The 18,428-nt window shown below is 37.4% G+C and overlaps 3 protein-coding genes across 3 annotated transcripts; all 3 read left to right on the forward strand.

Annotated features, from left to right (window-relative positions):
• The first annotated feature begins 1,317 nt into the window (after positions 1–1,317).
• LOC103989577 (auxin-responsive protein SAUR76) lies at positions 1,318–1,692 on the forward strand. The gene has a single exon (XM_009408459.3). The coding sequence runs from the start codon at positions 1,318–1,320 to the stop codon at positions 1,690–1,692; it is 375 nt and encodes a 124-aa protein (XP_009406734.2).
• Positions 1,693–2,197: 505 nt separating this feature from the next.
• On the forward strand, positions 2,198–8,042 carry LOC103989578 (alpha N-terminal protein methyltransferase 1). Its single transcript, XM_009408460.3, has 8 exons — positions 2,198–2,504; positions 2,602–2,740; positions 2,963–3,021; positions 4,901–5,014; positions 5,129–5,230; positions 6,578–6,632; positions 7,482–7,579; positions 7,695–8,042. The coding sequence occupies exons 1-8, from the start codon at positions 2,346–2,348 to the stop codon at positions 7,821–7,823; spliced, it is 855 nt and encodes a 284-aa protein (XP_009406735.2). The 5' UTR covers positions 2,198–2,345; the 3' UTR covers positions 7,824–8,042.
• Positions 8,043–8,797: 755 nt separating this feature from the next.
• On the forward strand, positions 8,798–9,712 carry LOC135615690 (protein P21-like). Its single transcript, XM_065114536.1, has one exon. The coding sequence runs from the start codon at positions 8,849–8,851 to the stop codon at positions 9,518–9,520; it is 672 nt and encodes a 223-aa protein (XP_064970608.1). The 5' UTR covers positions 8,798–8,848; the 3' UTR covers positions 9,521–9,712.
• The last annotated feature ends 8,716 nt before the right edge of the window (positions 9,713–18,428 follow it).

Raw genomic sequence — 18,428 nt, forward strand, 5'->3', positions numbered from 1 at the left:
GAATATTATTCTTTTGGGTGGAGGCATTGGTTATGTCTAATCAATGTTTTAGCAAACATAGGAAATAGATTGGTTAGGATTAGAAGTTCATAATCACAAAATAAATAATAATGAACTTGGCAAAGAGATTATAAAAAGCTGATGCATGCTGTTAACACCAAAAACAGGTCTCACACTGACTGCAGCAGAGTCCTCTTGTCTCCAGAATTCTCACAGACTTCAAACAATGTGGGGAAAGAGCCTGGCAATTGGACCCCCTCCCATTTTTCTAATCAGAAATTATTATTATTATTATTTTAATGAAAACATAAATTATTATTTATTTCACAACATGATTATAAAATGCATCATGTTCATCAGAGCTTATAGAAGAGAGAGAGAGAGAGACCAGTAGGCTAATTTTGTTTGGTTCTAGCAATGTTTCTGAGTCAATTACTGAATTGGTTTCATTTCCTAAGCACATTTGCTATATCTCTGTATATCTTTAATTATGTTCAATACATATCAGCATCAGAATCATTTCCCAAAAAAATTAACACTGATTGAACAAAAGCCAATAGCTTCACTGCTCTTCTAATCATCAGTCCTTTTTTTCTTTGATTCATGTTCTCTCAACTCTTTCTTTCTTCAGCATAATTCCTGGAAGGAAGGAGAGCATTGTTGCAGTATTTGCTTATAATTTTGATGTCTTGTGAATTCCATTCCACTGCACATTAACAGCTGAATCAAGTTTTCAGCACTACTTTAAGTCTATTTAGGCATCTAAATTGTTGCATTATTCTATTCATTTTCTGCACCTTTTTTTTCCGACTGATATTATAAATAATTAGCTAAGACAACCATTAACTTGAAAGCTAAGCAAAGTAAGAAGAAGCCTATTCATGATTATACATTCTACAAACCAAGCAATGGAATGCTGAAATCACCAACCTTGCATTGTTTAACCCCATAATAGCACCATTAATTTAGTATTTCCACCAACAAACTCATTGTATTATTCTGATCTAAGCTCTCATGCCATCACATCAAAGCTAAACTAAAATTTCTGATCAGGGATCAAAATCACCCAATTTATCTGTGTCTGAGCTTAATGATAGTTAGGAGACATGTTAGGTTAGGTTGATATGTTTGGCCCATGCTATGTTGGATTGGGTTTATACAACATTGATGCAGCACCTAACTATGCACAACAGCTATGGCCAGATGAGTGTATATATAAAGTCATGATTGTTTCCACTCTAAGCTACAAGGATATCTCTCCCTCCCTTCTCCTCCTCTCTCTCTCTCTCTCTTGTTATTGGGTGTAAGAAGAGGAAGATGAACACTATACTGAGGAAGTGCAAGAGCTTGTCAAAGCTAGGGAGGAGTTCGTCTTACAGTAGCTTGAGGTCGAAATCCACGAGAGAAGATGAGTTGTGGCCGGAAGACGGCGCTGCAATCAGTGCAGACAACGGCGCCGACGAGGTGGCGGTGTTCGTGGGGAGCTCGAGGCGGCGGTACTTGGTGAACTCGAAGCACCTGAATCACCCACTGCTGAGTGCGCTCATCGATCGATCTAAGCTCGGTGAGATACGCATCAAGTGCGAGGTTGTGCTGTTCGATCACCTGCTGTGGATGCTGGAGAACGCGGAGCTCGACGCGGCCGACGACGCCGCGACGCTGGAGGAATTGGCCGAGCTCTATGCATGCTGAGGCGTTTTGGATGAATTATTATGAGATATAAAACTATATATACAGATATAATATTGTTTGAATTCAATTCGGTCCTAATTAACTTGTGATCAAAGAGGTTTGATAGGGCTGTAAAAACAAGCCTATCCGCATCTGTTTTGTTCATGTGTTGCTTGCAGTATAATAAAGTTCGTAATGCTTCCAGTTCATGTGTTGCCTTGATGACATTGTTGTCTTTTTTGATTCCAATTAGGGCTATTTGATTTCATATGGACTATCCCAAATAGTTCAAATAAATATGTTTGGAAATAGACATGAGAATTTTCTTGATTTATTTTTTTCTCTGATTTTTATTTTTATTTGTGAAAAAAAAGAAATATATATTATGCAGTAAATCAAGAAATTGATATAAATTCTTTATAAAAATATATTTTTTTTCGAAAAAATCTGTGAGAAAATTCGATATAAAGACATTAATTTCTAATTTTTTCCTTATTTATCTGGTTTTGTTTTCTGTTTCTTTTCAGTGTATTTGTTCTACAGTGTTAACTCGATAGCATGCGTTGGGTAACCCCAAAGCTGTTGTCTCCTTTGATGTACTTGGAATACAAATCAAAAGAACAGCTCCTCCTACCGCCGCCAGACGTCGTCGACGAATCCCCTGCTTGGAAGACATGGACGCCGCAGGGTTGGACTCGGAAGGGCGAGGGTTCGCGAGCGCGAGGGAGATGTGGAGAGAAGAGATCGGCATCGGAGAGGAAGGGGAGGAAGCGGAGAACGGCGCCCCCTGCAAACGCCGTGACTGGTATCAGAAAGGCATCGCCTACTGGGAGGTAATCGAATTCGCACCCAATTATACACCGGCTCCCCGACCTTTCCGCTTTCTTGTTCCGATGACCTAATGGAGGGCTTCTCTTCCGCTCGTACAAGGGAGTGGAGGCCTCTGTGGATGGTGTCTTGGGAGGGTACGGGCACGTCGACGACGCCGACGTCAAGGGAAGCGAGGCCTTTCTTAAACCCCTCTTGCTCGACCGCTTTGGAAGCGGCGCACGCCATCCTGTGGCTCTTGGTAAACCTCTTTCATGCCGCTCTTTTGCAGTGAACATGTCTTGGAAAATGCCCGTGAGGGAAAATTTTGACCTTGCTCGGAATAATGATGGCTTTAATAACTTCTAATGTTGATTTTTCCTTATGTTGTTTTCTTTTGTTTGGATTGGGTGTGTGCGTGTTGGATATGAACAAATAAACGAACATGTATGTGTGCTTTACGTGATGTATGTAAGTCTTGCAGATTGTGGTTCTGGCATCGGAAGGGTCACCAAGAATCTTCTTTTGAGATATTTTAATGAGGCAAGTAACTCTGCTTCGTCTTAATCAGCACTATTGTTTTGCTCGTTCAATGGCATAGTAGAGTTCATATGGCCTCACGTATTCAATATTGACCATCCAGCCTGAAAGGTGAAAAGCTTTCTATTCCATATCAAATTGTAGTGCTAAGCTATCGAGAAGCCATAAGAACTTACACTCACTGCCCAACTAACATAATATGCCACATGCTGCTGCTGCTGCTCCTGTAAGTAAATAGAACAAAAGCACTCAATAAAGACACAAAAAATTGAAATTCTACAGCCTCACAGATTCCTCTAAATCCTCTTTGTACATTGTTTATACAAACTATGATGGTTATGTTCCTTTCATAGTAACTCACAGATACAGACATGCATTTTCCAATTGTTTGCCTTTGCAATGATCGATAAACCACTCCACCCCTTGGGACAAAGGCAAAGCTTTCCTATTTATTCAAACACCATTAGAGGTCTTTACTTTTTCAGTCTGCTTTGACTCCACAACTTAATTTTTTTACTTCCAAACACTTTATAACTGCAAATGTTTTCAAGCACTTTTTCACCTTTCTGTGAATGTTCAACCTGAGATTTTGTTCATGCACTTTTTCTTTACCATTTTGTCTCTGAAAGAATCTCGTTTTCCATGAAGCAATTTGTCACCTGAGTTATCAACATAGATAGTACAAGTGCTAGGCATGAGAAGAATGCTTTACATTGTATTTGGTTGTGTCCTAATAGTAGACATCTTGGAATGGTAATGGAATATTTGATTTGGTCCATGTAAAAAGGAACAGATATCTCTTACATATTTAGGGAAGCCATAAGTTAAATGGAAGTGGAACAGTGAGAATGGATTTTTTAACTTTATGTATTTGTTTATGATCTTCTGTTCAAGGTAAGTGCTTTCTTGAAGGCCTACATTAATGCTTCCAGAGAGTGCTTTGTTTAAAGGAGATGGTGCAGTTTTATGAATTGTCAACCACTCTTTTTCAAGCTGTTTTCAGCCACTTCAAATCTCCCACCATTTTAGTTTCAGTTCTACTGCTCATTTTGGTTGTTTGTTAGAATGTTTGATGTCAGTAAAAGGTTCAATTGGTTTTTACACAGGTTTGCTTTCATGTGTGAAGGACTAGTATGGACGTTTGACAGTGTTCTATTTTGAGTAGCTATTGGAATGAAATTTGAGATATATGAGGATTAGCACCCAAGGGATCCCGAGACAAGGCAGATATATATAATGAATCACGATATAGGCTTCTTGTCTCAATAATGGGTATACAAACTAAAGGACTACGAGATGATGGAGAAGTTAAATTCTGAATTTTTTGAACTCGACTTAGTTAAGTACCAACAGTTGGTCTGATGGGATTTTAAGTATGTAAAATGTAAACATTGAGGTACAATAAGCAAGTGAAAATGCACTTGCAGTCATTCTTTGCAGCAGATAGACAAAGAACAAATATATAAATTTATGGCGTATATATCTTAGAGATGTCAAATGTGGATGGATTTATCTGAATCCTATTCTTGGCATATGATAACAACTCCAGTTTTGATACTAGTATCTGCGCATTGTCATTCCTTATATTACTGAGCTCCGTATCATTCCGTTGCAGTTTGTTTAGCAGATTCCTAAGACAATGCTTTCACAGTATAGAACTTTTTTATCATGGTTTTCTGGTTTAACAGTTATTTCCCAGCCTGAACTTATGCCATTTTACCATGACTAGTTTGATAGCTTTGTGCAACTTTGTTGAAGGGCATAGCAGTAAATTTCTAGTTTGTTAGTTAATAGTTTATATTAGACATGCATCCTACCTTATTTTGGATTTGGCTTGCCATTTTATTCAAAAAGTGTGAGATGGCCATGTTTCTTAATCCAGGTTGACCTTGTTGAGCCAGTATCACATTTTCTTGAAGCTGCTCGTGAGAAGTTAGCTACTGATAAAGATAATTCTGATCACAAAGCTATCAATTTTTATTGTGTCCCTCTACAGGTTTTGTTTTCTTTGTTGCCCATTGATATTTTATTGGTTAACCTCTATGATGGTATTAAATTGTTGTTTAATTGATGTTATTGTCTGTTAAATTAATTTTTTTAAATAATGCAGGAATTCACTCCAGAAGCTGGAAGATATGATGTTATATGGATCCAATGGTGTATAGGACAACTCACAGATGATGACTTTCTCTTGTTTTTCAAGAGAGCAAAGGTAATCAATTGTCTTAAATGGCTTTACAGCTTTTATGCTTTAGGCCTTGTTTTTTTTAAGCTAGCTGCGTAACTTGAAAAATAGCAAAAAACATGAACCAGTTAACCAAATCTTTAGCTACATGACATGCAGACTTGTGTGTGCAAACACTTTTATACCTTACTGCAGCATAGATAACTCAAGATTTTGATACAAGACATTGAAACACACAACCGAATCTTCTGCTAGATGACATGCAGTCTTGTGTGTGCCAACACTTATGTACCTTGCTGCAAAGGGATTTTGTGTGGCATCAGCCGACTTCCTTGAGTTGGTCTCACTAGTATTGATATTAACTGTTCTTCTTTAGGACATGGTAACTAGTGATGGCTGAGCTGAAAGCTTTTAAACCCATGATTTAAGATTAATTAATTCTCCAGATGCTAATATTTTTCCTTAAGAACTTAAATTTCTTGTTCTTCAATAAATATATCTCCATTGATATTTTGAATTCTGAAGTTGCTCTTGCTTCTGCATATACTTCTTGAGTTTATAAGTTAATGTAGTCTGGATTGTAGCCAGTTCACAGATATTCATTATGTTTGTAAAGTTCTTATTAAATAATTTCTCATCCTTATCCTATCTTGTGTGCCATGTTCCATCTATGTTATTTGTATTATTTCTTTGAGTTTTTCTCCTTGTGTGTGTTGGAGATAAATCTATAATCTCCTTTCTGTTCATTATGTCAGTCTTTTTAGCGAGGAGCAATACGTTGCCTTTCAAATTCCTTACATGGCACATCTACACATTTTTTAGTAAAGAACAATATGTTGCCTTTCTATGGTTAGAGCTTGCAGTCCAAGCAAGTCAATCAGGATTGGTTGGGTTTGTTTCGGGCTCATTAAAACCTACTGGAGCATACTATATCAAAAGGTCAAACTTTGTACATATCCCATGTGTGATTTGGATAGAGTAAACATATACAATCTTACCTCTGATATAGAGAGGTTGCTTTCTGACTTGAACTCTGGTAGTAAGAGCAACTGGTGCTATAGTGAAACTGATTATGAATGAGGGCTGTTGGGGAAGAAACCCCATGGTCCTTTGGTGTAATATAGTCAACTATGAGTAACAAAGCTGAAATTAACCTATATCACCGGTAACAGGTAATTCCATACCAAGCAACCCTCAACCACAAATTAAACAAGAGGAAAAGTGTTTCTTCCTTAATTATTAGCTTTATAATTATTTTGCAAACAAAAAACTTGTCCAGTATACTTTGGGATGCATTTCTTACTTGTTGGAGCTATTAATGTTTTAGTCATGATGCTGCCACCTCTGTGTTACTAATGAACATCTAATTTGCAGGTTGGCCTTAAACCAAATGGATTTTTTGTAGTGAAGGAGAACACTGCAAGAAGTGGTTGGTCCCTACAAACGACTACTATTTGTAGATTTACAGTAAATTTTTTGACACTTGTTCATAACTCCATACAAACGTGTGGATATGAAAAGTTTTATGTCAAGAACAAATTTACATGTTTTTCTCTGTTCTCGAGTGTTCGACTGATGGCCAAGGAGCACATAGTATCAACACAAGGACGTTTCTTGCTTTTGATTGTTTCTTGATTGCATCAGGCATTATGATTGTTAAAACCAGTGAAAATATTGTTTACAAGTTTCTCTAGTTGGGAGTTGTAAATCTATTAATTTATATTTCTAGATGCATGTTCTGTGCTTATCATTAATTTTGAAAATTGGATATGGTTGTTGAGATGTTAAAGGGACTTCATAATTATGTTTGGTTATCAGGGATTATTATAAACATTTCTTGAAAGCCTAACTAGCTAATTTTTAAATAAAGTTTGCCATTGTGATGGCTTGCCTTTATAACGAACCTGCTTTTCAGGCAGGGAATGCTACCTGAAAGTTTGTTGGATTTATCCAACAAATTGAATCAGGATCTGCCAAATAATTAAAGGCAAATTCTATTATCATTTGGAACAAAGTTTATAAGCTGAATAATACCCTATTTTACCAAAATTTATATTCATAAACTGACTCTTTATTTTCAAGAAGTATGGATCTGAAGATGAGGCTAAGGTGGCTCTATTGCCAGAAAATATTCTGTTAGGCATACTTGTAATGATTAGATTGAATCATTGGCTTCCACCAAAGCAAATAATCTAGAATGGAACTAGGTTTCGCAGTTGACTTTTTTTTTAATTAACCATAGTATTTGGTTAACGTACATCATCCCTCATCTGTTCAGGATTTGTGTTAGATAAGGAGGACAACAGCATCACAAGATCCGATTCATACTTCAAAGAGCTTTTCAAGCAGTGTGGACTTCATCTTTATCGCACAAAGGTTTGCTGCATCTTTTTTACTTCAAGATGATGAGCTGTCAAAACCTACGAGAAATCTTTCTTGTGCAAGAACTGATCGGTAATGTAGTGTTTGATTACTTGGTTTTTGGTTTCAGGATCAGAAGGGATTTCCTGAAGAGTTATTTCCCGTTAAGATGTATGCGCTGGTAACTGATAGGCGACAAGGTTCCAACAATGGCAGAGGCAAGACTCGACAACACAAGCCTGCTGTCATCAAGTCATGAAATCTCTCGAGGACCCGTCACCAATACCTGGATGCGATCTCGCTCGTTTTTCTTTAGTTTTTGTCGTCTCTAAGAGAATGGATTACCTTTTCATGTGTTGTCATGTTGTAGAACATCATGGTTATCATCTCTATCTTCTCACCATGATTTGTACTAATACAAAAGAAGGCATAAAGAACATAGGGAATTCAAGCCCAGATGATGACACCACTTCAGTCATTTGGTTGGATTTTACAGTGCATCTTCATCACGTTTGAACCATTTATGTTATTTGCCTGCATTGTTGAAAGTTGGAACTCAGTTAGGAATGTGCGATAACATAATTGTTTAGTTTTAGGTTTGTGTAAGGTTTGCAATTTCGTATCACGGTGGTTATCAGATTCGTATCATATCGAGCTACTCGTGTACCACTTGTCAATTGAAATTAATCTTAAAAAATAAAAAATAAATCATCTGGTATGGAAATTGTGTTGGGTGGCACAAAACTTTGATAAAAAGTTTAAAACAAGGAAATATATGTTTTTCATAAGACTTGTACCAAACATACTATAGGATTGATAAACCCAATTCATATTTTGATCGACAGAGTGAGAATTCTTTTACATGATTGAATTCAATATGGTCTGAATCCTTTCAAATAAAAACACACTTTGGTTCTTTTTTAAGAAGTGTCAAATCAGCATAAATGGTTTGGCCGTTTTTCCTGCATCATATCCTTTCAATGTGGAACCTTTGCATTCTAGAGAGAGACAGCGTCCTAATATTTCCATTATGCGTGGAAGAAACACCTCTTTTCTATCTATTCTCTATCTTATGTCAAACTGCATTATCTTCGGCATTATATTATTCAATCTTCTGGCGTCTTTTACAAACTCACGTTATCTTTTCCATGACGACTTTGATTTTTCTGCCATATGATTTAAAGCTCTCCTTGACGACTGCTCTCTTCTCCCCCTTATAAATTCCCCACCTCCCCCCCTTGGATATGCACAACGCAGAGCACGAAGCCTAAGACTCGCTGTTAGATGGCTTCGTCGAGCATTCTCTCCCTCTTCTTCTTCTTCTTCTCCCTTCTTGTCACCCTCTCCCATGCCGCCACCTTCGAGATCGTGAACCGATGCTCTTACACAGTGTGGGCCGCAGCCGTGCCTGGCGGTGGACGCCAGCTCAACCAGGGGCAGTCGTGGACCATCAACGTGAACGCGGGAACCACCGGCGGCCGCATCTGGGGCCGCACCGGCTGCTCCTTCGACGGGAGCGGACGCGGGCGGTGCCAGACGGGCGACTGCGGCGGCGTGCTGTCATGCACGGCGTACGGCAGCCCGCCCAACACCCTGGCGGAGTTCGCGCTCAACCAGTTCAACAACCTCGACTTCTTCGACATCTCCCTGGTCGACGGCTTCAACGTGCCAATGGACTTCAGCCCCACGTCAGGCGGCTGCCGCGGCATCCGGTGCGCGGCGGACATCAACGGGCAGTGCCCCGGGGCGCTTAAGGCGCCGGGCGGCTGCAACAACCCCTGCACCGTGTTCAAGACGGACCAGTACTGTTGCAACTCCGGCAGCTGCAGCCCGACCGACTACTCCCGGTTCTTCAAGAGAAACTGCCCCGACGCCTACAGCTATCCCAAGGACGATCAGACGAGCACCTTCACCTGCCCCGGCGGCACCAACTACAGGGTTGTCTTCTGCCCTTGAGATCACTGACGCCACTAATAAGCCGCCCTCGTGCAGGCAACCGCGCATATAGATATATATACTAGTCTCCTACAATACAAATAAGATGTCAAGAGTGATGGAAGGTATTAGCCTTCTCTTGGGCTAATACTGTTGAGTGATGTAATAGAAGTGGTGCAACCAATTAATAAGATGCATAATATCATCACAGCATGAGTGCTTTTCCATTGATGTTTGAATCATTTTGTGAGAGCAATCAGCTTATGCAATCAGCAAAAAGGATAATTATATTTATGTCTTGTTGATCTTAAAACATGAATTGATTTTGAAACATAATGAACCCTACATATATAACTCTATAAAAGATATCTCATTAACTATATATATATATATATCATTTAGGATGATGAGTCATCGCCGATCCAATTTGGACCTCTGCCATTCTCCGTAGAAACTTTGCGTAGCCATTTTCCAATACAATTGCGCGTTGACCAGAGTGCGTCCATGTGATCCTCCCCGGTAAGTTTGGTGCCCGAAATTATCCGGCAAGTATGGCATTAAATATTGGAATTAGTTGCTCTTTGTTTTACGTAGGCGGATCAAGATGAACAGAGAGAATGATGCTGACTAATTGAGCCCTGACCAATCGAGGCCTTGAGGACTCGAGCCCCGGCGCGCCCTCGGGAAGCTGCCGCGAGAGGCGGACATCGATGGGCAGTGCCCGCAGTCGTTGAGGGCGCCGGGCGGGTGCACCGCTCGACCGTGTCCAAGGCGGACTGGTACTGCTGCAGCTCCTGCGACTGTGCGTCAAGCGGCTACTTCAGCTTCTTGAGGAGGAACTGCACCGATGGCTATATCTTCCCACAACCTTACGGCCCGGCTTCCACCACTAGTTTCTACGGTAGTCTTCCTCCTCCAAAGAGTCGAATTCAGCTTCCTACAAGATTATAATGATGGTTTGTATCAATTAGTTGTTAAATTGTAATTTGGAACCTAATACATATTTTAAATATAAATTCATATTTAAAGTTTCTTTAACATCACATTTGTCATGAATATATTGTCAGTAAATGCTTAAATACTGAAACTATCTTAGAATAATTATAACATCTCGAGTAATCTCACAATAAAAAAATGAATAAGATTAAAATTGACTTATGATGGTTTATTACTATCAATATTAATTTGAATATTTTGATTGCTTAGATTCAAGAAATTTGATAAGTCAATTAGTTAATCAATTGTGACATTCGATATCAAATTAGTATTAGGATATAGTATAATCAAATTACTATTAACGTATCGTGAGTGAGCTTCGTACTCGTTCATTGTGAAGTCATCTTGGGCTATGTCTTACATGTCGTGCTATATTGAGTATTTGACAATGATTATTTTTTATTTATAGTTCACACATAAAAATAGATTTTGAACTATTTAATTTTAAAAAAATCATATTATTTATTAGAAAATATATTTATTAAAATTTAATTAACTAATAAAATTATTAACTTATTCACATAATTAAGAAAAATCAATTTTAATCATTTTCTTAGCCATACTATACAAACAAAATCACAATGTATATATTTTTCTTAAATTTTTATCTTAAATGCATGTTGCTAATTATAATACTTGATTTATATTTAGATTTATATGATAGTTGATTAAAAATATTATTTCTTCTCTTATGTAATTTTATCTTTTTAATAATCTATTGTTTATTATATTTTAATGACTCAATGCTTGGGATTAGATGTTTTTGACTATAATTTCATAATGCTATAATTTAGAATTGAAGAAATTGATTAGGATTTGGGTTATATCTCACACGTACAATCTTAGAGTTTGAGTTGGGTTTTAATAAGGATCATTTATTTTTTATATAATATTTATTTCCTATGATTCACACATAAAAATAAAATTTAAATTATTTACTTTCTAAAAATTGCACCACTCGTTAAGAAATGAATCAATTAATAATTTAATTAATTTAGTAATCATATTACATAAACAAAATCATAATGTGTAGTATTTTTAAATTTTTTATCTTACATGCATGATGCATGATGATAATTATAATCCTTGGTTTCTATTATATTTATATAGTAATTTATTAAAAATATTATTTTCTCACTTATGTAATTTTATTTTAAAATTTATTACTATTTATTATGTTTTTAATGACTCAATACTAATGATCAGATATTCTAATTAGTAGTCATATTAGTAATCATTAAGAAATTTAATTTAAATTATTTTAGTAATCATATTACATAAATAAAATCATAATGTGTATATTTTTAAAATTGTTATCTTACATGCATTATGCATGATGATAATTATAATACTTGGTTTCTATTAGATTTATATAATAATTTATTAAAGTATTATTTTCTCACTTATGTAATTTTAGTTTTAAAATTTATTACTATTTATTATGTTTTTAGTGACTCAATACTAATGATCAGATATTCTAATTATATTTTTTATATTTTAAAATTAAGAGAATTGATTAAGATTTAAGTTGAAATCAACAAACAATTAGAGCTAACCCATAGGCTAGCCACAACTCGTAGATTAAGCTCAGCAAGCAAGTCAACCCATAGCCTATAGGACTCCAATATGATCAGTTCTGTAATGTACAGACCAAGTCAGATTTCATAAACTTAGATAGATTCAAGGTAATTCTAAACTTATTTAGTCTATTCGTGTCTATCTAATCTAAATCGAACTCAATCTAATACAAAGTATAAAAGTCTAAGATGATTCTATACTGATTAAATGAGAATTTAAAATCGATTTTATTATACTATAGTTAAATCGAGTTCAATTGATTTTAATTAAACTCGTTTAGATCGATTAAGTTCTAGTTAAATCAGGTTCAATTAGACCGATTGAGTTAAGTTAGATAAAACCTAGGGATATGAGTTATAAATAATATTTATCAAATTTCTTCAATCTAATTTATGCTAAAATAGTTCAATAATAAAAAATAATAACTGCAATAATTATTGAATGTTAATCAGTATAATGAAAAACTCATATAATAACTATAATTATGATAAGTCATGAATTATATTTTTTATATAATTTTCAAACATATTATATAAATAATCAAATAAATATCCAAGAAAAATAATTAGATTTTTATTTATCACATGCAAAATTTTATCAATATGACAAATAAGAAAATTATTAAAGAAAAATCATAATTTATATTTTTTAAATTTTGTATGAACCCTTATACCAATCAACCCTATTTAATTAGGTAGGCCCATAATTGGACTACCTAAATTGGGCTCATAAATTTGGGCTAACAATTTGCCTAATTAGACCCATTAAGATTAAAGTTGATCAAAATATAACTTTTTTTTAATTTGATCAAAAACTTAATTGGTCGAATTTAAATCCAACCAGATAGTTAAAATATAGTAATGATTAAGCTCGTTTAAAAGATTTGATTAAAATAAATCAAATTAATAAATTTTATAATTGAGGGCATATCTCAAAATATTTTAACTCAAAAGGGTAAAACTATAATTTTACTGGGATATATAGAGAAAATATCTTATTTTCTGAAGAATATAATTATCAAAAGGACACAAGTTGAAATTAAAAGACTTTATAAGAATAAATTTATAATTTTAAAAATAAATCCTAATCTTTCACCCACAAAGGCTCTCTCGCATTTGTCGTTGGTTCCACCATTCCCACACGCAAAAGTCAATACCGCAGTGTTCGTCCACCACCTGCATGGGCAACGAGGCAGTTGTCCTTATGCATTCAAACGATAACCTCATCGGTCGTCGCGTTGTGCCATGCCCATGAGTGGCTATTATCATCGCGCGCTTGACTATAACACTTCAAAAACAATAGGTATGTCATTGACCGGAAGCTATCGCGTAGTTACGCACATATGCCGATCGATAACCCCCAAAATCACTTTGATGTGTGACTGTGCTCGCTTGTCTTGCTACATAGTCATTGGAACCATGGCTTTCAGTGTCCAATCGATGTTGACCATGGCCAACAAGCACTACCACAGTGGTATTACTGTAACCATTGTACGTAGTGAAGCTATATAGCCACTATAGGTGCATGCGCACATAGTGGCACTGTTACAATCATCGCACTTAGTATTATACCCCATAGTGCTTCCATTAGGTACGCAATTGCTACTCGCGATTGGACTAATGACCATCAAAAGTTGTCGCTCTTAACTATATTGTTATCGACAATAAGCTAGTCACAGTGGTCCATTGATCAAGTACGAGAAAATTCATATCTCCCACAAATAGGCGATAAGATCGATTAAATAGAAAAATAAATCAATAATATGTTGAATCTCGTATTTTGATGATGAAACTACTTGATATATGTTTATGATTTAATCTGCGTTTTGAGTGACGTAGGATGCTTCGATCAGGATGAGACAATTAAAGCAGGAAAATCATGTTGTGCCGGAGGAACATGTCAGAAGATTGGACGTCGGGCCGGTGGATCGGTCGACGTATCGACAGAAGGCTTCGGGCCGTGGACTCGGGCATCGGGCCAAGAAGAGCGGGTATTGTGCCAAGGATATCGGAGTTGCGGAGTCAACTGGCCGATTGGGCAATAGGCCGCAGGAGAGGACGATGCGCCGAAGAATCAGACGAAGCGTCGAGGGACCAATGACATGCCGGACAACTTGGTTAATTGCTTAGGATTAATTGTCTCGATCGAAGTTTTGTTTTGTTGTGCAGGATTAACTATGATAACGATGAAGACATAAAGCAAAACAAAGTGTCGGAGTCAAGCGCGAAGGATTTGTTGCGAGTTCGAGAGTTCGACGGAAGTCCGAAGGTTCGTCGGGAATGCTACCGGAACCAGCCAAGAAAGAGTTGGGAGCTTGCCGAAGGGTTTTTCGGAAGCTCGCCAGAAGGTTCGTTGGAAGTTCGCGGAGCTCGCCGAGAAAGATCGGAGCTTGCCGAAGAAGCTCGTTGGAACTCGCTATGATCAAATCGTGAAGTCTAGGAGCTTGCCGGGAGTCCGCAGAATGGTTTCCGAGAGTTCATCGGAAGACCGTCGGAAGTTTGCCGGAAGCTCACCAGAAGAAGTCTTGACTTGCGGACTTTGTAATAGCTTAGAAAATGTCTTTAAAATCATAGTTAGCACGTTAATTAGGGTTAGGATTAGGTGTTAATCCTATAACCCAAGTAGGGGCCAATTAGGCTCAAGTTCGGATTGGTTTGGGCCAAGTTTGGAGCCAAACCAAGTGAGCTGAAATAGTGAAAGAGGTGCAACCGCCCCAGCAAGAGGTGCCACCGCCCAGGCTAAGTCTCCCAGCGAGACTGGGCGGTGCAACCGCTCCAGCCAGGAGGTGTAACCGCCCAGGGCTCAGTCTCCAAGCGAGACTGGGCGGTGCAACCTCCTCTGTCGAGAGGTAGCACCGCCAGAGCTCAAGTTTCGAGCTCTGGCAGGCGATGCAACCACCGAGCTCGGTCTTCGAGCTCTAGCAGAGAGCTGCAACCTCTCTGGACAGGAGATGCACCGCCTGAGCTCGGTCTTCGAGCTCTGGCAGAGTGGTGCAACCACCTCTGGCAGAGTGATGCAACCACCTCTGGCAGAAAGGGGCGATCACCTCTGGCAGAGAAGAGAAACTTCTCTGGTCAGGAGATGCACCGCCTGAGCTCGGTCTTCGAGCTCTGGCAGGAAGGTGCAACCACCCCTGACAGAGAAGGTGGAACCGTCCGAGCTCAGTCTTCGAGCTCTGCCAGGCGGTGCCACCTCTCCAGTCGAGAGGTGCAACCGCCTGAGCTCAGACTTCGAGCTCTGCCAGGCGGTGCCACCTCTCCAGTCAAGAGGTGCAACCGCCTGATCCCGGAATTCCGGGATTTGATCGTTTTGAGCTTGAAATTTGAATTGGGTTGGGGCCTATAAATACCCCACCTATTCAGCATGGAAAAGACACAGATCCACAACGAATTCTTGATCTTTTCTGTGATTCTAAGAGCTCAAATTTGTGTAAAGTCCAAAAGTTCTCCTCTTTCTGTTCTTCAAGTCTTGAGTTGTAAAGAGAGGAGAGAAAGGATCTGTAAGGGTTGTCTCCTGAGCCCGTCAAAAGGAGTGAAACTGTAAAAGGGCAGTTGGCCTTCGCCCATTGAAGGAAGGCAGCTAGTTGACGTCGGTGACCTCGTCGGAGGAGGAAGCCAAAAGTGGAGTAGGTCAAGACTGACCGAACCACTCTAAATCTCTGGTTTGCGTTTATTTCGAGTACCTTATCATTACTGCAAACCTCCTACATAACTACTGCTCTCTGCGCCTTTACGAACAAGTTCTAAGTGCTGATCTTTTCGAATTTGCATTCAGACGTAAATCTGTGTTTTTCGTACGATCAGCTTACGTTTGCGTTTAGATTCTGCAAAACTGTTTTCTGCGCTTTTACGAACTAGTTTCTAAGTTTAGATCCCTTTGAAACTGGTTTAGACGCAAACTACGTTTAGACGTAAAACTGCGTTTAGACGTAAAACTGCGTTTAGACGCAAACTGCGTTTAGACGTAAAACTGCGTTTAAACGTAAACTGTGCAAACTGTGTTTAAACATAAAACTGTGTTTTAGACGTAAACTTCTTTTAAGCGTAAAACTACGTTTAGACGTAAAACTGCGTTTAGACGCAAACTGCGTTTAGACGTAAAACTGCGTTTAGACGTAAACTGAGTTTAGACGCAAAACTGTGTTTAGACGCAAAACTGCGTTTAGACGCAAACTGCATTTAGAAGTAAACTGTGCTTAGACGTAAACTGCGCTTAATCTTATGCAATCCTAGAATCGGCTTTTACATCGAAATCGTTTTTATCGGACGAACGCAGCTTTCGTTTTTAAATCGCTGAAAGATATCCGCTGCACTAATTCACCCCCCCCCCTCTTAGTGCTCTCGATCCTAACAATTGGTATCAGAGCAGGGTATTTCTCATTTCGGATTTACACCCGAGAGAAATGGCTCTTCAAGAGGGCTTTTCGGTCTTTCGTCCACCGTTCTTTAACGGATTGGACTATACTTATTGGAAAACTCGAATGAGAGTTTTCTTGATTTCTCTAAATCTGGATTTATGGAATATCGTTGAAAACAGCTTTCAACTTCCCTCTAAACCGACGAACGAATGGTCGGATTTGGAGAAGAAGTATTTTTCTTTAAACGCAAAGGCTATGAATGCCTTATTTTGCGCTTTGGACAAAAATGAGTTCAATCGGGTTTCTTTGTGCGAAACGGCTTTCGATATTTGGCGCACTCTTGAAATCACGCACGAGGGAACTAGTAGAGTCAAAGACTCGAAAGTTAATATTTTACTGCATGATTTCGAGCTTTTTCATATGAAACCAAGCGAAACCGTTGTTGACATGTACACCCGTTTTACGGATGTCGTCAATGGTTTAAAATCACTTGGTAAAAGCTTTTCGGATTTTGAACTCGTTAACAAAGTTTTGCGCTCACTTTCTAAAACTTGGGATTCAAAAGTAACTGCTATTCAAGAAGCTAAAAACCTAAACAACTTACCACTTGAAGAACTAATTGGTTCATTGATGACATATGAAATGGTGCACAATGCACATGATGAACATGTTGAACTCTGGACAAATGAATGCCACTTGAGCGATGACTCAAGTGATGAGGACAATGATGAACAAAACAACCTTCCAAAGAACAGGAAGGATTTGGGACATAGAACATTTGAAGACCACTCGAGCATAAGCTCAAGTGATGGTGAACTTAAACTACAAATGAAACGAAAATTAAAAAGCAAAAAGAATCGAACTACTTGCTTTAAACGCAAGAAGAAGAACAAAAATTGGGATGAATCGAGCTCCTCCGAAGAAGAGAAAGTCAACAAAAGCAAGGCGGCAAACTACGCCTTAACAGCCTACAATGATGAGGTAATCGAAATCCCCCTAATTTATTTTGAAATTACTTGATGCTTTCATGATATATTTTCTTTTTTAGTTTAGAATTAATTTTCTTGAAAATTACATGTTTAAAAATAAAAATACAAAAATTATGATCATGCTGATAATTTCGAAAATGATAATATTGCATATTTTATGATAAACAAACAAAATGATTTTGATCATGGTTAAGAAGTAATAATGTGTATCATGTTTGATTAACATTGTTGAATGAAATCACGTTTGATTTAAAGTAATGCATAAAGATATAATATTAAATGGTTATTAACAATTTTATGCATGTGATTTTAAGTTATCCATGATCATGAGCTTGTTTGATCTTCTTGATTTAATTTCAAGATCTATAGCAAAAATCGTGTCTGAATATATGAAAGTGTTAATTTCATTTTCGGATTCACTTAACAATTGGTATCCTAACAATCAGGATTTTCTCGTACACTTATGAAAAATATTTTTCTAAAATGGATTTGAGGAAATGATTCATGCTTATAAATTCCATCTTGAAATATGAATGATAGTGTTTTTGCTTGCAAAGATTTGTTTCACATTCATATCTCCTATGATTCATGTGCAGAAAAAGAATTTATAAATCATAATACAATGAGATTTCTTATGCAAAAATAAAGTGCTTTTGTGATTCCTTGCTAAAGAGAATAATTATTAAAATCATGATCTTGATAATTATAACATGAAGCTCTTTATAAATCAAGATCGTTCATTATGCTCCCTACATTTATCAAAAAGGAGTTCTTCAAATGAAATGCAATTCAATGAAGTGTCATATTGATATCTTGAAACTTGGAATATTTTAAAATGTGATCCTGATAAGAATGTTTCAAGTTGCTCTTTGTACTATATCTTTTCGAATGAATCATGAGCCTTGATATCATATATTTCATAATACAAGATTTCTTTGCCTTATGTCTTGAACTTTCATGCTTATCTTAATTTGGCATATAAAGACTAAGGCATGCTTAGATAAAAAAG

The sequence above is a fragment of the Musa acuminata genome, chromosome BXJ2-6 (assembly GCF_036884655.1).
Source record: "Musa acuminata AAA Group cultivar baxijiao chromosome BXJ2-6, Cavendish_Baxijiao_AAA, whole genome shotgun sequence".
NCBI lineage: Eukaryota > Viridiplantae > Streptophyta > Magnoliopsida > Zingiberales > Musaceae > Musa > Musa acuminata.